The sequence below is a fragment of the Bufo bufo genome, chromosome 1, assembly GCF_905171765.1.
Source record: "Bufo bufo chromosome 1, aBufBuf1.1, whole genome shotgun sequence".
In the NCBI taxonomy this organism is placed as follows: domain Eukaryota; kingdom Metazoa; phylum Chordata; class Amphibia; order Anura; family Bufonidae; genus Bufo; species Bufo bufo.
Window position 1 is genome coordinate 454,695,693 of NC_053389.1, and position 23,392 is coordinate 454,719,084.

Consider the following 23,392-nt stretch of genomic DNA (forward strand, 5'->3'; position numbering starts at 1 on the left):
AAAGTCCTGTAGGACTACCTTCCTACGTATGGAGATCATTTCTTGTAGCTTAGCTTCCATAACATATTGATAATCATCAGATGAGGTAGAAGAAGTTGGATCAGACTAACAAGTCAAGGAAAAGGAGAGGGACAAAGTTGATAAAACCAGAATAAAAGGCCACAAAAGACTAAAGAAAAGGGCACAAAATGCTTAAAATAAAATATGTGACAATGTCAATTTGATCAATAACAGACTAAAAAGAAAATTAAACAGCAAAGTGAAGTAATCTACAGCTAAAATAATAGGATGATGTGGTACTCGTATTGTTGACAGACCATTTCTTGTGCAAAACCAATATTCCTAAAGCTCTGTTCTCACTAGCGACATGGTTGCTGGTTATAACAGAGCCATCATTTAGAGTGCAGGCTGTCATGGGTGCAGGCAGTAACTGTTCTCCTTTTATACCTTTGCTTTATTCTGCATTTAACTTGTGTGTTATTTTCTCAGCTGTAAAGCTCTTCAGAATATGTCAGCATTATATACACTACTCAACATTGAAATTGCAACACCAAGAAGGACAAGCCATAAGGTTATGCAAATATAGGGAGTAGAAGCTGTTTCTAAGATTAGCAGGGCTGCAGGTGATCAAATTTTCAAGCACCTAGCTCCAGTCTGTGGCTTGTAGGAGGGGTATAAAAGTTAGATTGAAAGCAACATTTTCTTGAAACCTCCTGTTTATTGGCGTGCCAATTATCAACACTTGTCACTGAGAGGGGCAGAATCCTTGAATCGAGAGACCATTATTTATCACTATGTAACCTACAAATTTGTACTACTACACAGGGACAAAAGCCATGCCCACACAAAAAAATGGTTTTATAAAAGTATACAAGCTTTATTACATCAAAAAAAGACAAAAAATAATGAATGCACATATAACTCAGGGGTAATACTGTCAGAAAGGTAACAATGACCTAAATGGACTGAGGTCTATCACCATTCTTGATCAGGAACCATGGAATTTATGAAATTATTTTATATTATTTTGCACTTTGCACAGTTTTTATGTGGGTTTTTTTTCAGGAGTTTGACATAATTATGAATTATATGTTTTTCACTTCTCATACAATCATACACTATATTTTTTATAGGCCCATCTAATTCTATCTACACACTAACATTACACTTTTGCACTTCTGCACTTTACTCATAGGTATGTTTTTTACTTTTTTTGTTCATGCACTGTCACTTTAATGTAAATCATATTTTTTAAATTATTATATTATGCATTCAAGTAAATAACGGTATTTTCACGAGTATATGTATATTATGAGTATATACCCATGGATCCGGTTTGTTAGTAATATTGTGGATAGAGTTTTCAGTTACACATGCTGGAATATATCAATTCATCTTTTGATCATGCTTGGGAATAGGAACACACTGGACTGTTTATGTTTGTATCCATGACAGCGGTATTCATGCACTTTGTATAGGCTGGTTGAGCGCGTCACTGAGGTGCGCTGCATGGCTGCGTGACAGGGTGGCGTCGTCACAGGCCTTGGTAGGCGGACTGGATCGCTGACGTATGCTCTGCTCCTCCCTCCGATGCTGTGTACGCCGCCATAATGACGCAGCGTGCATCACCCAGGAGGTATGTGCCGATACACGCCACCTAATTTAGTTTTTTGCGCCATATATGGATATATAAAGATACTAGGTCAGCACATATTTGACTTCCTGATGAAGCCGTAAGGGCGAAATGCGCGTTGAGGTGTTTTTCTGGTTCAACCATTGTTTCCTTACCCCCGATCATCTTCACAGGTAAGTTCAGAGATGGCTTATAATTTTTTATTTTTTTGAGTTTAATATTTTCGGCCTCTATTCATTATGGGACGTCCTTTTTGTAGATACTAGCTACTATTGGATATCGGCTGGGGCTTTATATTACTTCTTTTATATATATACGTATATATATATTTTTCTCCTCTATCTCATCGGTGATTATTTCCACTGTTGTGGACATGTATTATACTCTCTTCGGGGGCAGTGAGACTTGGGGGGGGGGGGAGGATTCTATATTGCATATTTAGGTCATTGTTACCTTTCTGACAGTATTACCCCTGAGTTATTTATATGTGCATTCATTATTTGTTGTCTTTACTTGATGTAATAAAGCTGTATATTTAAAGAAAAAAAAAATTGTGTGGGCATGGCTGTTGTCCCTGTGTAGGGGTACAAATATGTAGGTTACATAATGATAAATAATGGTCTCTCGATTCAAGGATTCTGCCCCTCTCAGTTTGTGACAAGTGTTGATAATTGGCACACCAATAAACAGGAGGTTTCAAGAAAATGTTGCTTTCAATCTAACTTTTATACCCCTCCTACAAGCCACAGACTGGAGCTAGGTGCTTGAAAATTTGATCACCTGCTAATCTTAGAAACAGCTTCTACTCCCTATATTTGCATAACATGGCTTGTCCTTCTTGGTGTTGCAATTTCAATGTTGAGTAGTGTATATAATGCCGACATATAATGGCGGTTATATGGTTGTATATGCATGCCTTTGTTGATGCTGGATGGGGATTTTTGTTTTTTCATTGTTTATCACTGTTCAACGTTGCATGTCCTGGTGGTTGGGAAAACAATGATGAACTGAAATGACAGCAAGAGGTGCACAGAGGCAAACCTCTGCACTGACGGATCGTCTGATTGGAAGAATGGCACGTAGTGATCAATTCTGTACTGCAAGTGTAATTGGAAGTTATATACCAAGTCTAGGATGGCAAACAGTGTCTAGACAACACATCAGAAGGTGTCTGCATGACATTGGGCTACAAGCCATAGGTCCAGCTACAGGTGTTAATTTGACCTCACACCACCACTCTCAAAGGCTGTCATGGAGTCTAGAATGGAGGTCTATCCTCTTTAGTGAATGAATCACGCTTTTGTCTCAGATAAAATTATAGCCGGAGAGTTGCCTGTAGATCATGGGGGCAACACCATGATGAGGCCTTCACAAGGGAACATCACACAGGTTCTACTCCCTGGATTATGCTGTTGGGTGGCATAAGGCATGGTAGTCAGACCCTCTAGTCTTCGTTTCAGGTACAGTAACACAGTAACAGCTTGGCATTACATTGATTTGGTTGTAGAACCAGTGTTATGGCCATTTCTTCAAAGTGTCCCATGAGTCATTTTTCAACAGGACAATGCCAGGCTGCCTGTTGCTTTTGCTACTGTGAGCAGCCTGTGTGGCCTAAACATGCTACCGAGGCCTGCAGCATCTCCGGACTTGTCTCCCATCAAGCATATCATGCATGTCATTGGTTGGGAACTGCAAAGGGAGCTGCCAGCAGTGGATCTTGATTTGTGTGCCCAAGTGCATTCAGTTTGGCAGAACATCCCTCAGATAGCTATTAATAACCTAACTGATAGCGTGCCATGGCATGTATTTCTGCGTGTGGTGCTAATACTCGATACTGAATAAATAAAATGTTTTGAACATTATGTCTCCAGTTTTTATCATTTGCATATCATTAACATGTCTATCGATCCTGTGATTTCCATAATTCCACAATGTTTCCTTCTTGGTGTTGCAATTTTAATATTTTAATGACGAGTATAAGTAAAGATTATTACGACAGCTATGTCAGACCTATTTTATGATGGACATCACTGAACTCTATAGGACGCCACTGTGTTTAATGGAGCCAGAACATTTGAGGGCAGGAATATAATTGCTTATAGAATAAGAATAGATACTGCAAAAACTGATGGAAACCAAAGCAGACCTTATGAACCCAACCGTGGATAGGAACTAAGAATTTGGATTAATGAGGAAGAGGTTTTTTTTTACAGCAAAAATTGCATATTGTTAGGATATAATGGCTTCATTCTGTGTAATAGAATAATACATTGAGCATACAGCAACCATAGTCAAACATGGGCTTTGTAGTGAAGATTTAGTGAAAATGATAAAAAAAGAAACATAAAAAATAAGATGCTTGCAAAGACACACACTAGGGTTTCTTCAAATAAAAAATAAAAAGTATTTAGTGTATTTCACCTTGAGAAGCATGACTGGGAAATAAAGAAACTGACAGATATAGAGTGTCCCCAATAAAAGTCTAGAGAGACATTTTTACAAGGGTCTTCAATATATTTAGAGAGTAGGTTATGATATGTTCAATGAAAGTAAAACGACTTTAAACACAAATGAAACTGGTTTTCTTCAGAGAAACTTATGACTTTATTTAACAGTGAAAATAAGATTTTTAATTTTTTTTATGGATCCTTCATATGAAATGGAAACAATCTCCAGTCTATCTCTCATTTATTTCACCATCTGTAACGATCTCATACTATTTACTTACTGCTTACAAATTCTGGAGTTCTAAGATGGAGTAAAACAGGCTATAAAACATTAAATGTCAACTGAACTGGACACGTTTGTATGGGGGGCCCCCCAGACTGGATCAGGCAGTAAGGTTTCAAGACATTGTACGGTGTTAAAGGGGTATTCTCATCTTAATGATCACTGTTAAATCTGTTAATGATTTGACAGTGATAATTTTTCTAAATACATGTTATTACCCAATTCCCACCCTTTTATAGAAAATAAGTCCCCTCTTACCTGATGTTGTCTTTGGTCTCCCCTGGTTACGGCCACTTCTCCTGTCGAATCCCGCCGGGCCGCGCTTGCGCAGAAGACTGAAGATTCTCTCCCGGCCGGGCCGCTCAATGTCCTGAACGCGCACGCCGCCGCACATGCGCCATGATGACTTCTTCCTGGCCAGTATAGTACAGAGCCGCAAACGCGCACGCCGGCTCTGTACTATACAGGCCAGGAATAAGTCACCATGGTGCATGTGCGGCGGCGTGCGCGTTCAGGACATTGTGCGGCCCGGCCGGGAGAAAATCTTCAGTCTTCTGCGCAAGCGCGGCCTGGCCGGGAGAAGAATCCAGGAAGTGAACGTCGAGCTCAAGGAAGGTAAGTATGAAAAGGGAAGATGAGAATACCCCTTTAAGCAGTGGCTGAGCCAGACAGACATGTATGAGTGGATCAAAAAAGATAGCTATCAGCCAACAGATACAGTATGTGTATGGCCAGCACTACATATGACCTTGTCCCCAGTGAGTCTCACAATCTAATTTTCCAATCTCATACTATTGCTGATAAAGATATGTGAACTCTGTAGTAAATACTATCAACATTTCCGGTATTCTATACAATTATCACAGCTGTTGGAAACAAATTTTATTTAAAAAAAACCTAAGGAGGCAACACCGTTGGTGAGCACTACAGATCTCAAGCAAACTCCCTAATACTGCAGAAAATCTCATCAATACCACCCTAGTTTATCTGGATTTGCTGGATGCATTAACCAGTCCTATCTGATATATCAGTGAGTGGTATGTGCACTGTCCTGGTAATTGAGTGGTTGCCTTGGAAAGAGCAATTCTTGGCTCATTCCACAAACTAGGCAATTAGATCTTGATAGACATGGTTTAAGAAGCAGCATCATGACCTTCAAAGGCTAACAGTCTCCATTAACTGTGCAGTCATGATGTTTCCTGCATTTACTTTAGTTCAGAATTTTTAAATTTTTAGTACTATATAACAGCACCATGTGAGTGGCCAGTTCAAGTCAACGTGACACTAAAATTCTTTCCAAAACAGCATCTATCTGTAAACATGTAATTTTCTTTTACAGAGGCTTTGCATTCTGCCCGTTACTTGATGGTCCTGGGAGGGCCCCACTCAATTACCTCTATTTGCTTTAACAGGGTAAATAGACAGAAAGTACGAAAAAGCAATGCAAGTATTTTATTAGGCAGTTATATGTTAACTGGAATAGTTAAGCTGCAGGCTTTAAAAGGAACCTGTCACTGGACCATTAAAGGGAGTCCGTCACCTCTAGCAATAATACAGGTATAGAACACCTGCCACTGACTCCAGATCAGTAATTTGTATATCAACATTCACCCCAATTTCCCTGCTATGTGCCCACAAACTGGCCGAGTGCACAGAGATGCGCGCAGGCACAGGAGTCCTCTCAATGCAGTGCATTGCTAGTTTGTGGGCGTATGGCGGGGGAATGGAGGTGACTATTGACTTACAAATGAAGTATGCGTACAGGAGTCCTCTCCATTACTGTATGTTAGCACAGCAGTCTGGACTGGGCATTTCAGCGCAGTTTTTTGTGATTTAGACTCCACATCTGCAGTACTACTCATGTATTACAGTAGGTAATAGTCCAGAATTGTTGTGACAGATTTCCTTTAATAGAATAGAATCTATAATGTGGGAGAAATTTACTAAGGAAAATGCACCAGAATTCTAGCACAAATTGCTCCAAAAAATAAAGTACAGTGCATGGCACACACCAAATTTATGATTTGGTTTTAACACTTTTAGCGTTTTCCTCAACAGTTTTAAAAATTGTCTAGTAAAAGTACAGTACTTGGCGCAAACCATCCTAAAATAGGCAAAATCACTCCACTTTTTGTGGGGCAGTTCACTTGATACATTACCCCATGTGCTTTACTGCAATACTGATAAATCTCCCCCAGTGTATTACAATTAGAGCTTTAAAGTCAGGGATTTTCTCACTTCAGCAAATAATATTTATTATGTAGAGTAAGTTAATATAAGGCTCTTACCAATGTATTGTCATTGTCCATATTGCCTCCTTTGTTGGCTAGATACATTTTTCTATCACATTATACACTGCTCGTTTCCATGGTTACGACAACCCTGAAATCCATCAGTGGTGGTCGTGATTGCACTCTATAGGAAAAAACTCTAGCCACCCTGGTGGCCGGGACTTTGGGACTGCATATAGGCTAGTGCTTTTTCCTATTGTGTGCAGGCATGACCATTGCTGCTGGATTGCAGGGTGGTCGTAACCAAGGAAATGAGCAGTGTATAATGTGATGGAAAAATGAATCCAGCCAGCGAAGGAAGCAATATGGACAATCACAGTACAACTTTCTCTACATGATAAATGCTATTTGCTGAAGTGAGACAACCCCTTTAATTAAAACCTCTTTACAGATGACACACAACAGCAGACAATATGCGTATGCAGTTCTATAAATTTGCTTCATTTGGATCTTAAAAGGCTATCAGAAACCATCTTGCTTCTCTAGGTTCTTTCAGGATACGGCCACACTTTCAGGTTCTGTGATTCATTTTTTGGAAGGAAAAATCAGGAGTGGATCATAAAAGGAGCTAAAGTATAAAGAAGAGACTCTACTTCTCTTTTTCTGAATTCACGCCTGGTTTTGGCTTCCAAGACTGCATAAGAAACCTGAATGTGTGGCCATACCTTTAACCCCTTAGTGACCAAGCCTGTTTGGGCCTTAATGACCAAGCCAAATTTTGGAAATCTGACGTGTCATTTTAGCTTAGAATAACTTTGTAACAGTTTTGAACATCAAAGTAATTCTGACATTGTTTTCTCGTCACATATTGTACTTTACTTAGTTAGGTGGTAAAATTCTACCGATAAAATATGCGTATCTTTATTAAAAAAGTGAAAATTTATGAAAATTTGTAAAAATTGGCACATTTTCCAATATTTCACATACATACATAAATATTATTCAATATTATTTATCAGAAATATATTTCCACATCTTTACTTTATTTTGGCTGTACTTACAATTTTTTTAAAAACTTTTTTTCACTTTATTTAGGAGACTTAAATTTTTAAATTTTTGAAGTACATATTTTTTCCTGCAACAAGCCAAGTTTGCAGAGGCTTATAAGTGTCAGAATAATAGAACCCCCCAAAAGTGAACCCATTTTAAAAACTAGGCCCCTTAACGTATTTATCTATGGGTGTAATGAGTTTTTTGACCCACTAGTTTTTTTAAAGAAATTAATGCTAAGAAGGTGAAAAATTATAAAATTTTCATTTTTTTACACAAAAGTATTAATTTAAAGACATATTTTTCCTACAGAGCACATTATTATTGGCCCCTGTTGGTTACTGTGCTGAAGGCAGATCTTCAGCACAGTAACCAGTGCGCATGTCTGCGCCATTTATTATTTATTTTTATTAGATGTGGGGGGGGCGCCCTAATAACTTTATTTAAACATATCTGGGGGCCATATTGCCCCGATCGGGGTGCTGGGGGACCCGATCGGGGCATAATTTGAACTTCTCTCTCCTCTCCTGAGGAGAGAGACCTCATTGTGAGCGGCGGCGGGCGGCTTTCAGTCTGCGCATGCGCCGGGCCGCCGCCGCCGTATTTCTTGAGGGTAAGGGATGGTGGGGGGTGAGGATCGGGACCCAGCTTAGGGCCAGAAGCGCTGTGGGACCCGATCGCTGAACCAGAGACTTTCTCCCTCCTCTCTTACATGAGAGAAGGGAGAAAGTTTAGTGCGGGCAGCTCCGCTGCCGGCATTTTCTGTGATCGCTGTGATAAAGTGTATCACGGCAATCACGTGCCTCGAGCCATCAGCTACCTCCGGTATCTGCGGGCACAGAGCTACAGCGATTGATTTTATCGCTAACTTGGGCTGAAGTGCTGCCGTAAAAAGGCGGCGCTCCAGCCCAAGGCCCCTTAGTGACCGCCGTAAAAACACGTATGGGTGGTCACTAAGGGGTTAAGGATTCACCCTAATCAACAAAACAAGACTTACTACCTAGTTAATTTATCTTCAATCATATTTGGTTATGAATGTAATATTCCTTCCTCTATCGAATATAGTTTTCTCAAAATTTTGCATGCACAACATAAAATAAAGTAAAAAAAAGTGACGAAACATCCCATGAGCAAATGAAATAAAAATTAAATAAAAACAAGCAAGTAATATATAAAGTAATAAAGCTCAATGGATCTCCATGACTTGTGTAGAATAGGTAACCAGTGTCTCACCGCAAAATATATTCCAACATCCACCAGCTGTGGCAGAGCAAATGAGACAAATAGGTTCTTCAGCAGAACTTTCCATTGGTTCAGTACCTTAGTAAGGGCTGCTATTCTCTGAGCCAGCTCGGCTTCTACTTCCGGCAATGTTTCTGCCTTTCTCATAGTCTGCTGCAGCTTCTGTTCAGCCAGTTCCAAACGTTCTTGCAGCTGTCTGTTTTTCTCTTCCATCTACACTTCAGAAAGAGGAAAAAAAATTGTACTTTAAAAATAATCACAAGAATGTAACTTTCTTGAAAGTATACCAAGTTAGAAAGTTTGACTGAAGCCATCTTTTCATTGTTCACATATAAAACAATTCTACATAATAAATTGGGTAACTTTTTAAATAGATTGCATTGCTGGTCTTCCACTAGTATTCAGTTACATTTACATTATATATTAAAGTCCAGAGCTGCATTTATAGTTCTACCGGTTGTTGTGGAAAAGGGGTGACACGAACACAGTTAGTTCTGCATACTTCAGATTAGTTTACGTGTCTGGTGTAAATATTTCCCAGCATGCAAATCACTAGAACAAGCTTTGATAGACATTCAAAACGGTGTATGTCCCTTTAAACTATAATACAGTCTGTCAAATACAACAAGAAAATATATCAAATCATAACTATATTACAAATTAAAGACCCAGAACATGCAACGTGCCTCAAACAGCATCCGAATCAACATGCTAATTACATTTCTACTGTATACAGAAAAAGTTCTAAAGAATTACAAATGAACTATGTGAGAAAAAAGACAAATTATAAACAGTCCTTTCAGAAAAAAAAAAGCTTTAATGAACTGAATGCTAGATCAGTAACTGAATGTTATTGATGTCTCTGCACACCTGGGACTTAGATTTCTGGCTGCCAGTACGACAAAGGTAATGCATTATTAGTCAGAAAATTATTTAAAATAAGGAGCTGCATATTTGTCATATATACATAACATGTGCATTGGTTAAAAGCAGAACATACACTATGGGCGCTGTACTACATTAAAAGGGTTATTCCATGATTAATGTAAGAAATTAAAATCAGAAATCATATAGTGCATGCCAATCTCTTTCTAACAAGGCTAGAGCCAGCCCCGTACCACACATGGATCTAGAGCTTGAGCCATTCATTGCTCCTATTGCTCTGCACCAGAGGAAGGGGGGGGGGGGGTTGCTTTCTCAAGGTTTGTGTCTTTTCTGCAGCAGCTGGTTGTTGTTGAAGGATGGAAGTGAGCATGTGCATCCATCTCAGTGAGGTGGGCAGAGAAATTAGAAAAATAACAAACAGAGGGTGGCGCTATACAGAAAGATTTTACTGAATAACAGTGGCTATACTAAATTTTTAATTGCAGCTATAAAAGTATTCAGATCCAGGTGCTGATTTGAAAACTGTAGAATATTTTTGGTGACTTCTGATAATTCAATACAGGAAACAACAAGGGAAGGAACAATGAGATGAAAAGGTAAGGTAGGAAGATGGACAAGAAACATAAGATAAAATAGAGGAAGAAGGAATGAAAGAACACAACACACAATTAAAAAAATAGCACGAACAAAAAGCGATCGAAAAACAAAAATAATAAAATGAGAAAAAAGAAGAAGAAGAGGAATGAAAGGATAAGGCTGAACAAAGGAAAAACACAAATGAAAAAGCAAACCAGAAAGACAAAAATGAGGAAAGCAGTAGAATAATGCCGCTTTCACACAGTCAATGTTTGGTCCGTGATTTTCATAAGTGATTGTGAAACAAAACCAGGTGCAGGTCAAAAACATAAAAATAGATGCATATCCTTCCCTTATACCTTATCTCTGTATAGGTTCAACTCCTGATTTTGGCTCACAATCACTGATGGAAAACACTGACCAAACACAGACTGTGGGAATTATCGGGAACGACCATTCCTGCAAACAGTTGTTCCAGACAATCTGCCCGTCTGAATGTGCCACTGATCACCTGATGAACGAGTGAAATGCTCATTCGTCAGGTGATCCTGTTCCTCGTGCAGGCACCACCGATCATGGCTTCTGAGCAAAAGATTGTGTGGCCTAAACAGCGATCTGCTGCTCAGAAGCCATGATTCTGTATGAGGATGAGGGATCGCTATAGCGAGCAGCCGAGTGAATCAGCAGCCGACTGTCGGGAAGGAACACTTCCTTCCCGACGAATCGATGTCTGCATCGCCCTTTGTAATCCCAGCTTTAGAGTTTAAAGAAGAATGAAAGTGAAAAGAGAAAGAATTAGGAAAGACAACAAGAGGACAGAGAAAGAAGTCTGAGAAGACGAAGAACAAGAGAAAACAAGAATCCGTAAAATTAAGAATGTGAGGAATAAAAAGAATAGGAAAAAAAATACAAAGAAAAAAAGACCAGCATTGAAACAATGATAGCAAAAAGAAGAATGAGGAAACAAAGAAGAACAAGAAAAAAATGATGAGGGAAAAGGGAAGAATGATGATAGTAAAATAAGAATTTCGAGATAAAGACGAAAGAGAATAAAAATGGGAGTAAAAAGATTGATTGGTGAAAGAACAATAAGAAGGTAAAGAAATACAACAAAAAAAGTAGAGTAATAGGTAAAAACAAGGAGCAAAAATGAACAGAAAAATAATGTAAGTAAAAAGAAGAAAGAATAGTAAACAGAAGTCTCTTGGGTAATCAATTTAAATATTTTAAATATTTTGATAATTTAATCTATGTTGTAATCTTAAAGGGAACCTGTCACTGAGATTTTTTGTGCATAGAGCTGAGGACATGGGTTGCTAGATGGCCGCTAGCACATCCGCAATATCCAATCCCCATAGCTCTGTGTGCTTTTATTGTATCAAAAAAACGATTTGATACATATGCAAATTAACCTGAGATGAGTCCTGTCCCTGACTCATTTCACAATAAAAGCACACAGAGCTATGGGGACTGGGTATTGCGGATGTGCTAGCGGCCATCTAGCAACCCATGTCCTCAGCTCTATGCACAAAATCCCGGTGACAGGTTCCCTTTAATTATACTCAACAGTTAGGCAAATGCACTCATTCTGAATGGAATATTGAGGATTTTAAAGTTTTGATCCAACATCTGGGTGGCTTTTTCATATTTGTGCTACTAGAAACAATTCAAAATTGTAGATATTATTTTTAACAGTGCAAAATACTAGTTAGAATTTGGTTGCTAAAACTATAGAAATATGTTTAGCGTAGGACCTGCCTGACTGAGACCACCTTGGCGCAGGTAGGCGGGCACAGATGTGTTTTGATCAAAATATATTCCATGAACTATATATAGTCCATATATAATGTTTGCATCTTTTGTGTTAGTGCATTATTTTCAGTGATTTTTTATTTATAAATGTTGCCATGTACATCCACATATTCAGTTATCATATTGTGCAGGATGTTTTGTATCTTTTTCTTAGATTTTTGAAACTGTAGAAATGCCTGTATTTTGTTTATGGATGTTTAAATAATTATGTGCATATGTTAAACAGCTACCTTAAAATCCATCATAAACACAGTAAGCAAGGGCATGTTAAATTTGGATGTAAATTCCAGGTTGTTAAAGTACATAAGCTGAAAAATATACTGAACCTGACGTAAAATAGCTTCTTTGTTTGCCAGCTCGTTTTCCAGCTTATCATTCATATCATGGATGGACGTTGCTTCCCTCTGTGCACTGAGATATCGCTTCTCAAGGGTTGTGATTCGTTCTTCCATATCTTCTTTTTGAGCCATGGCCTGAAATTCACAGAAGTACATTGTAATATTCATAAATGCAGGTTAAAGACTCAAGATCATCACTATATGATCATGTAGGCATCATAAACAACATTTAAGGTATTATAAGGCAGTTTTTGATCTGGCATACTATTTGGAGAATAAAACAGCAAAAATAGTTTCACACTTATTTATCATCCATCCCTTGTCAGATAGAAGGGCAATATGCACCCAAACTTTTACTGTAAGAGAGGAAGTGTCTTGTGGGGGTTCTTAAGATTGGGGTGAAGTCCACAAGAGTTGGGATTTTCTCTCTAGACTGAGTATTAGAAGGGGTCATCACCAGTACTAATGTGTATGGCAAATGCATTATGTGATAGGAATAGTCAATAGTAAGCAACTCTACCTCCCTAATGTCTCTCTGATATTTTGTATTCATTTCTTCTGCCTTTACAAAGTCTTTTCTCGCAGATTCTGCTTCCTGCTCAACCTCCCCAACTCGAGCAGACAATGAAGACAAACGTTCTTTCATTTGGGTCATTTCATAATTCTGCTTCTCCAGTAGTTCTTGAAGTTCCACCATCTGACTGGCTTCATCATTCGAATCAATAGAACCGTTTGATAACCTCTGAAAAATAAGTGGGTACAATATAAATGAACTTAGATAACACAATCTTGAATTCATTTAAAATATGTAAAGCAGGTAAGGTTTTTTTTTTTTTAACGTCAACAATATCTTATTATGACATTTCAGATCAAATAGATTAATCAAGTGCTAATCTTACAGATGGCAAACTACTCTATGTGAGTACGGCACCATGGAGTGATATTCTATTTGTGTCTTGTGACACTGAGCAAATTAGAGTGGTGGATTACCATGGCTCGACTCTCGAATAGAGCAGTGTGCCATCTGTAATGCTGACACTCGTTACATCCGTATGAAACCAATGTTTAATATAGATTTACTCCAAGCATATCAATGGTTACTGAACACAGGTAACTTGCAGAAAGCAAAGTTTAGCAAAGATTTTATTGTAAAAAGTTTAACAATTGTAAAATAAAGTCATAGAAATGTCAAATATTGTATACTTTGTCAATTACTATCCACAAGAGCTCTGTTCGTTGTCAGTGAATTAAAACAGTTGTTTCAATTCTTGACCTTTTCCAACTGCAAATCTCAGTATTTTGCATCAGAAATATTTTTCAGTCATTCCAGTATGTGCATCAGCGGGGAGATCATAGGATGGCTTGATGGAGTCTAAGCAACTCACATTCTAAAGATCCTATACTTGAGGTCAAATCATAACTGTATTTAACTCATTCCATATCACCCACTCAGTGTTTGTAGATGTTTGCAGACTGGATTTTATGGGATGAATGAAATAAAGTTTTAATTTTAACTACCTCCAGTGCCTGATCTTCAGAAAGTACTATATGATTTTGCATCAGAATTTGGACGCCAAAACCATATATGGATAGAAATCCAATGAAAAAGATAATGAATTTATGGTCCTTCCCTGCAAGGTGTGAATGAGGCTGTAGACAGTCCATAAAAAGAACAACGCTGGTATAGGAAAAAATGACCTGCCGCCACTCCTGACGTTTCTGGTTTAGTAAATACTTGCATTCTCAATGAAATAATTATTTTCTTAGAACTCTAAATTGTGCTGTTCCTCCTGGAAATGTATGTATAATCTGACAGGGGGGTTGTTACTATTATCCGTATCAATGAGCCATGCCCCTACACTATCAGCACTGAATAGACAGCGCCAATAATGATGCGACCAATTAGCTAAGGCAATGTAATGGCCAATGTTCAAATGCTGAGGAATTCCATCACGAAGTGTGTAGGAAATTGGTATAATGTTTTATTAAGCGATGATTCCGCTTTAGTTGCACAAAAACCGAAAGTTTTATTGATTTGCTGTAGAGCAGTGAGAATAACTTTTGACTGCGTAGCCTAAAATTGTATATTTTATGTAGATCAGTTTTGCTAATACAGTGCTAACTTTAGGTTGAGAAAGCTTCTTCATGATCTCTGACATCAGCCACTTCATTAAAAGGGAAATTAGCACTTGTGTCTTCAATAATGATAGTGAACACACCACTGAACACCACCTTGTACTCAATTATCCCATAAAATGACAATTCTAACATTTCTTCACAAACACGGCTAGCTTTCTATGAATCCAGAGCGGGATATGCATACGTTTATTGCCTTTCGGAATGAGAACTTGTATATAAATCAGCTCTATATTACGTCTAATGAAAAGATTGTGAGATCAGCTTAAGTTAAGTTTTGAAAAAAAATAAGTTTATACAATACATACATAATTTCCAAACTCACACACTGTGCCAGGAAGGGCGAGATGGGGTTCCGTTATATATTTTTAAGAACACTTTTTTTTTTTTACATTTAAGTTGATTCAAAGACACATGGCTCAGAAAAGTTTGTTCAAAGTGATGCTGCCAAACTACTAAATTGTTTAAAAAAAAAAAGCAGACAAGCTTTTGGACACTTGTACGAGGCTGTGTGACAGATCTGTGTTGTATGGATCTATAATATACTGGCTATAGGCTGGTGTGGGCCCATACTGTACCGTCATGTACCTCTGATTGTTGTCTCCCGCAGATTTAATATGAATCGCATATCCCAATGCAAGCACTGCTTCCCGGAGAACACTACCTAACATTTACTAATGAGGGGGCACCAAGGTTTTGGTATAAAGTGTGCCAAAATGTGATGAAATTTGGTGCAACTAGGTTTAGAGAACGTTTCTGTGTCCTAAAAGGGCCTGTGGCTTACTGGAAAAGGGGTGTGGGTTTTCGGGAAAGGGGGCATGGCTTGAGATGCAACATTTTGCACCTCAATTCTGGTGTAAAATTCTGTCTCAAAGTAAGCCAACCAACAGTTGATACAGAGTTAGACAAAAGTGCCTATCCCTGCCTCACTTTTAGTATCCAGTCTGAGCCCCTGTTATAAATCTGGTGCAAGTCTAGACAGCCTAAGATTACGCCATCTACAGGATTGGTAAATCTGCCCACCGTGCTTCAAGGAAGCATCAGGACATAGGGGAACATTTATTAAGACTGTCATCTGGGACTGATAAAGCAAGAATTCAGCTCCCTGACATGTACAGTACATATTATGCGTAGTACCTTGTTTAGTATGAAAGATGGCTAGACCATTGTAAAAAAACGAATACTTTTTGCTTTAAATGTTACCTCTACTTCCTCACAGATTGTAAACTCTTGAGAGCAGGGCTAGTGCTCCTGTTTGAATTGTTAGTTTGTTACTATGTAATGTCTGATCTTGTTACCCCCTGTTGATAAAGTGCTGCAGAATATGTTGTCTGTCTCCACTGCTGTGCTGAACATAGTACCAGGATATATTATGGTATTTGAAACTATGTCAGGAAACAACATTCACCAAATCAATTACTGTAATGATCCATATGACGGGATTGTTTACGACACAAATAAAGGACTAATACGCATGACAAAAAGATAAAAGTCAAGTAGATGTTCACCACGACCCTCTTAGTGACCATGTGAAATCTGGAAACAAGTATGACAACATTGTCAGACAGGAGATAAAAATTAAAACAGAGCGCCAGATAAATAAGACAGGAAACATATCCTAAGGAACTTGGCTGCATTCTGCAATGTTGTAGCAGGGGGTATGGTTAAACAGAATTTTCTGCCCTAGAATAATTTGGCAAGAACATCTATACTAGCAGAAGACACAGCTGTTACTATGTTCAGCATTTCAGAGAGCTGCAACTATGGTATATTCAAATGATTTTATATTATTCTTGTGGCTTTAAGAATCAGGATTTGATAGAGGATTACTACCATAGACATGTGGAAGTAGATAATGTAATTACAATATATATATACGTTACAGGAGCTAAGCTACTGTGTTACTGAAGTGGGGTGTGGAAACATTAGGGGTCATTTATTAAGACTGGCATTTAGAAGCCGTATTAATAACCCCTGTGCTGGAGGTGGATCTGCTGAAGTAATGAAGAGCGCCGCCTTTACATAACTACGGAACATTCCATTGCCAGTCTAAATTTAAGCCAGCTTCATTGTGATTTAACCCACAGATTTTACTTAGGGTTAATCCTAAGGGCAGTCCACTGGTATTCACACTTTAACCCCTGTACAGGCATCTGGACGTCGCTGCAAGGGAACCACCAGGCCGCTACCAACAGTAGTCTCTGTCCCAGAGGCCACAGGGCACCAAGAGGTCAGGCAAAATCAGTCACGGACAAGCCGAGGTCAGGGCTGGTGGAGTAGATGCTAAACAGTCAAAGGTCTAAGTTACGCATCAGGTCAAGCAGCAGAGGGTCAAAATACAGTAAATAGGCAGTAATTTTGCAAGCTAAAGGCGGGTTTACACATCCTGATGTAACAGCTGATTGTTGGGAAGGAAGATTTCCTTCCCGACAGTCGGCTGCTCGTTCAGTGAAGGAGAAAGCTGAATTTTCATGCAGCAATTTCCTTCACAGTATGAGGACAAAGGATTGCTATTGTGATCGCTCATCTGGGCAGTAGATGGCTGTTTAGACAGCACAATCTTCTGCCCAGAAATGATAATTGCTATGCCTGCATAAACCACAGGATCACTCTATGAACGTGTCAATGATTTTTTGAGGCTGGTGGTACTTGACTAGATTATTTTGGTGGTAATTTATCATCATTTTACAGCTCACAGTAAAGCTGGTAATGAGTTCTTACCAGTATATTGAGCTATAGACATGGATTACTATTACCTGTAATAATATTTATCATTCATTATGGCTTTACAATTTGTCCATAAAAATGTTGGCTGTCCGTGATTTTGGGATAAGTTGTCCAGAAAAAAGAAAATTCTGGTTGGCATCCCTGCTGCCCTACACTGTTTATGATAATTAATATTAAACAAAATTGGGAATGTCGAAGACTTTTCAGAACTATTCAACAGAGTTTTCAAAGTGATATTGTTGTTGATAATGCACATTGGCATTAACAAAGTATAACTACTGGGTATGTATCACAGATGAGCAAATGACCTGCAAAAGACCCAAGTGAATGGTTATCAAAAAGTGTAGCTTCTCTTTAAAAGGAATTGTCCCCTTAGATACCCCATAAAAAGGGTTGTCCAGCTTTTACTAAGTGATGGCCAATCCTGAGGATATGCCATCACTAGCTGATCACTGGTGGACTGACACCATGCACCTCCTCACCACCACTACCTGATCAGCTCCATCACCGGAAGATGGTGCTGGTACTACACAGCTCCGTCACTGCAGTGGTACTCCAATTCACTTCAGCGGGAGCAGTTCTGTTGTACTGTGCTCCACTACAAGGTTGATGGTGTTGTGTAGTTCCAGTGCTGACATCTGGCCCACAATACTCTGCACACGTATTACATATACGAGTCTCTCTAAGTAGATGAGTTACGGTAAGTGCCAAATACCCATAAATACGCACTGTATGGTTTATACCAAATCAAGTTGATGCATTTTTTTGTGCTAGTATAGTACAGTATGTTTTATATTGTATTACTGCTTTAGATGAGGATGGGAAAACAAATCAATAAATATTTTTTCTGGTTTCCATCTTGATGATCAGATATGTCCTAAACACTTCAAAATATCCCATACTACAGTAAATGGTGGTTTCTCTAACTAGTACCAGCATAAACCTTTCCACATCCCATGTAAATAAAATGACTAAGCTTCATTAATCTTCCTAAGGCCTCATGCACACGACAGTGTTTTTTCACTGTCAGTGATTTGGCTTCAGTGGTCCGTGTCTGATTTTGCTTCAGTTGTGTTTCCTTGTGTCTTCCTTTTTTTTTGTCTGACAGGGGGAAAAAAAGGAAGGTTAATGAAAAGTGTAATTTTATTGCACCAAGGTCTTGTAGAAAAAAACGGACACTGACGCGGACACGGATGACATACCAGTTGTGCATCAGTTTTTTTGACGGACCCATTGACTTGAATGGGTCCGTCCTCCGTTATCCCACTGACAAGAATAGGACAGGTTATATTTTTTTGATGGACTGGAATCACGGATCACGGACACGGAGAAAAAACGGAGGACTATCAGTTTTTTTTCACAGCTCCATAGAAATGAATGGGACCTCCGCTAAACTGTGAAAAATGACGGAACGGACGCGGATGCACACAACGGTCGTGTGCATGAGGCCTAAACTGTTCCCCAGATACACTGACCTATCTATAGCAGACCAACCTCTACCCAAAATAAACTACTAAAGGCAAAGAACAAAGAGCTGAATAATTTTAAAGTGGTGATAACAAGAAAAATTATTATGTATTTGGTTCATGAACTGGATAATTTGTTGGAAGTGTAAAACAAAGGCTCTGAATAGTCTTTTATAGGTATTAATATAGCAGAACCCTATAAAGGGAACATAATTACAAGGTGTAAATGAAGGAATATTAAAATGACAGTTTTCCGTTGAATAATTTCCTTTAATTAACAGCTCATGCTTCCTGACTTCTTAGCTGCAATTCAGACTATTTTTGAGAGTTACTTAGACACGCTTACAGTATGTGATTTTTAGTATATCAGGCTTTGTTAATATCATGTCAGAGGCATATGCTGGAAAGAACATGGACTCTACTGTCAACCCCTAAAACTCGCATAGCACTACACAGCACATGAGCAGGAAAATGGACAATAGAGTTTAAAAGGAATCTGTCACCAGCGACCTCCCTATTCAACTGTTTGCATAGACGCATAGCTGTGGTTCACCTGATTAAAACGTCATCTTTCTTTTGTTGATCCGAAGCTCAGTTTCTGAGCTTTGATACTTTCTCTTAATATGCAAATTAGGCCTTTGGTGCGATGAGGGTGTCACCAATGCTTTTGTTGCACCCAAGCTCCACTCCTTTCTGTGGCTAAGGCCTCTCCCTCTTTGCATTTGCAACTGCCTGGACTGTCAATCAGAGCACTATGGGAGGAGAATTGGCCACAGAAAGGAGTGGAGCTTTGAGGTGCAGTTGGATATGGGATGTCACTGGTTACGGCCCATTAAAGCCAGCCCAAAAAGCAGAAGGAATTGTCCTCCGGTGAAGCCTCATGGTGTTTTTCTGTAACTGAGAGAGAATAGGGGCAGAGAGGAATGAGCCTCAAGAAGGAAGATTCTCTTTGAGTGTTAGAGTTCGTGATGGTCCTCCTGGAACCCAGAACTTTCACCCAACAGCTGGCACAAGCAATATTCTTTGTACAGTGTGCTCTATCATGTCTCGTCGCCCAGAACATTCTTACCCAATTGGGATACCAAATAACTGTACCTGAGCACAGACTTGGTTGATGATGCTATATAGTATCTCTGGCAAAGAAAAACAGGGGGTCAGTCAGCAGATCCCAATGTGCAGGGGCACGTTGCTATGGCTGAAAACAACACTGTAAAACAAAACATGCAATGCAACAGCTCTCTGCAAACCAAATAAAGTACAAAAATGCATAATAATTGCTAAAGCTATACTTATAGATTAGAGATGCTTGGCAAATACATTTTGTACAAAATTATTTAAGACCATCTGCCGCACGTCAAGGCGATCTCTGTAAGACGGGTCCTAACACTGACTACTACCCTTTATGTGCCATGACGGCTACCATACAATTCAGGGAGTGTAGGTTCCACATTCATGCTGGGCCTGCTTTAATTTCTGTCATCTTTGGTGCCATTTGGCACCAGGAGAGGTATAGTGTGGACTCTCATTGCATTCTTTGGTGGCCATTTGGCACCAGGAGTGGTGTGGAGTGGGCCCGGCATGCATGTTGGTACCTGCATTCCTTGGATATAATGGAGGCCATTTTGGCACCAAAGATGACAGAAATTAAAGCAGGCCCAGCATGCATGTGGAACCTACACTCCCTGAATTGTATGGTAGCCGTCATGGCACATAACAGGTAGAATTTAGTGTTAGGTTCCCGTCTTACAGAGATCGCCTTGACGTGCGGCAGACGGGCTCAAATAATTTTGTACAAAATGTATTTGCCAAGCATCTCTAATTTATAAGTATAGCATTAGCAATTATTATGCATTTTTGTACTTTATTTGGTTTGCAGAGAGCTGTTGCATTGCATGTTTTGTTTTACAGTATAAGTATCTCTGTGTTGAGGAAGGTTGGATTTAAATACATATGGATATATTGCCCTTACATATATGCATGTATATTGGCCCTTTTGCATGGGCCGGTCCAGGTGGTATGGGTGTATACATAGAGATGTATGTATGCCCCCTTGTCAGCATACATCTCTATGTATAATATATCCATATGCAGGTGGGCTTATTACTGCCTATTTATGATATTGTGTATATGGACATGCATGTAGATGTGCCCCAAACATCTATATGGATGAATATACCTAAGTGCCCCCAGGTTGGGTAGTATGTGTGTGTGTACATATATATATATATATATATATATATATATATGTGTATATATGTATATATATATATATATATATATATATATATATATATATAGATCAGCATGGTTCATTTATGACGTGGGAGTGTGTGATGTTATGTGGCAGCTGCGGGCTTACAGCTTGTGCAGGAAGTCCTTTGTTTCAGCTCTAGCATTCCGTCACACGACCCCACGATGATGTCATCACCCTCCTGTTGAAGAAGGAGGAGGGGGGCTGCTTTTGTGCTATAAAACCCCCAGCAGGGCAGACATGCTTGCTCTTGGATTCCTGGTCTGCAATGAGACACATGGGAGCTGCACCCTGAAGAGAGGCCACATGGCCCTGAAAAATGGCTGAGTACCAACCATCCCCTAACCCCTGGCTGCTGACTTCATGTCTCAGCATTAATCCTTGATGAGCCTGTACCCTGGAAGCAGCCCAGTCACCCCCTGTATAACCCTTGGTTACACTTAACCTCTCCTGCCCTGAGTCCCCCTATAATCATATATCCCCTGTGTTCCCCCAGGATTGTAGATCCCTCATATCCCCTGTTCCGTAATAACCCCTGGTTATTCCCCGTAGGGATAGTATATTGTCAGGATTGGGTGGGCTGCTGGTAAAGTGTATGAGTTAGATGTTGGGGAGGACTTGGGAATGTGTTAGTGTAGTTAGAACCGAAATAGTGTATTGTTACTTATATTGTTGTGTGCTGCTATAAATATATATATCTATTCCATTGATATAGATATATATAATTATAAGCAAATATTAGAAGTGTGTGAATAAATCCCTGCGGAGCATTAACCTCTGCATTGCCCTGTCCCTGCAGAGTCCTGACCATTAACCTCTTCAATGCCTGATCCCTGCTACCACTGTCCTGATAACTCATAACCCTGTGTCCCTTGGCCTGCAGGTATTAACCCCTGCAGAGCCACCATTGTGTTTAACTCCTTGTACCCCATAGGGACAGTGATTAGTCAGGCGGGTGGGTTACTGATATTTGTGTGTATGCGAATCTGATATTTGTGTGTATGCGAATGTATTATTGTATTATATAGATAGTGTGTGGGGTGGAATTTGGGATTGTGCTGTGTAGAGTAGTTAGGCTTGTATTGTGTTTATTGTAGTACCATTTCTATACTGCGGTGTGTACTTCTGTATGTATATATATTCATAACCATTGATCTATGAATATATATAGATATAGCATATAGTTAGACTTGTATAATTGTATTGTGTAATAAATATTCCTTATTGTTCATAATACAGTGTATGGTGTTTTTACTAGTCGCCGCCGTAGTATAGTGATAGTAAGTCGCACGTAGTGTAGTTCAGTGTAATGTATATGCAATCAGAGGTAATCAGTAGTGTTTTATATTTATTTAGGTATAAATGGGCGGAGTCATCAATAGACGGCTCCTCCCATTTATGAATATTAATTATTGATATTTGCATAAATATTGGTGATTAATATTCCCCCTTAACACTCTGCATGTAGCTGCTTACTGCTACTACGGTGATTCAACAGACTGACACATGTGCAGTCTGTGCTGGGAGCTTCAGCCTAGAGTTTGCTGCACTCAGCCACTTTACTGGAATACTGAAGAACATGCGCAAAAGACCATTGCTAGGAACAAATATGGTTGCAAAGAACCTCCCCACAGGCACGAATGTAAACTGTAAACCTGACACCCACTTATTGCTCCAACAGACCCAACTCAGGTCAAACCCATAGGTGACATTGCTAAGGGCCAAACACTTGGTTAGGGGATATATATCTGCATATTACTGTGCAGTATATTGGCACTTTCAAATAATATGTAGTATGTATGATTTTGTGGACAGTCATTTTGTAAAAAAAATGGCTAACTATGAAAGCAGAGGATGATATAACACAAGAGAATGTGTCACATGTAGGCCCCATTCAAAAAGCCATATTTTCATCCGCATCCGATCTGCATTTTCTGTGGATTGGATGTGGACCCCATTCATTCCAATGGAATAGCAAAAAAATGTGGACAGCACACCGTGTGGTGTCTGCAAGTCTATGGACACGTGGGGCTGTCTGCATCCATATGTCCGTTCCACAGTCCCACAAAGAAGATAGAACATGTCCTAATCTTATACGTTTCGTGAACAAGAATAGGCATTGTTACAATGGTCCGCAAAAAAAAAAAAAAATGATGCAAACACGGACGCCATCTGTATTTTTGTGGATCCGTGTTTTGCAGACCACAAAATACATAAAGTTGTGTGAATGCAACCGTAGGCACCTTTTATGTCTTGTTTAGCAAGGGGAATGATTTACCTGTAAACATGGTGACGTGACATAGTAGCCAAAATTG

At 39.2% G+C, this 23,392-nt stretch overlaps 1 protein-coding gene across 1 annotated transcript in view; it reads right to left on the minus strand.

Moving 5' to 3' along the window:
* PPFIA2 (PTPRF interacting protein alpha 2) overlaps positions 1 to 23,392 on the minus strand; it is a 385,317-nt gene that overhangs the window by 116,315 nt on the left and 245,610 nt on the right. Inside the window, exons 7-9 of the mRNA XM_040408503.1 lie at positions 13,018 to 13,239; positions 12,486 to 12,632; positions 8,965 to 9,099 (exon numbers count right to left, since the gene is read on the minus strand). Coding sequence (XP_040264437.1) covers positions 8,965 to 9,099; positions 12,486 to 12,632; positions 13,018 to 13,239 — 504 coding nt within the window. The remainder of the gene's footprint in view (positions 1 to 8,964; positions 9,100 to 12,485; positions 12,633 to 13,017; positions 13,240 to 23,392) is intronic.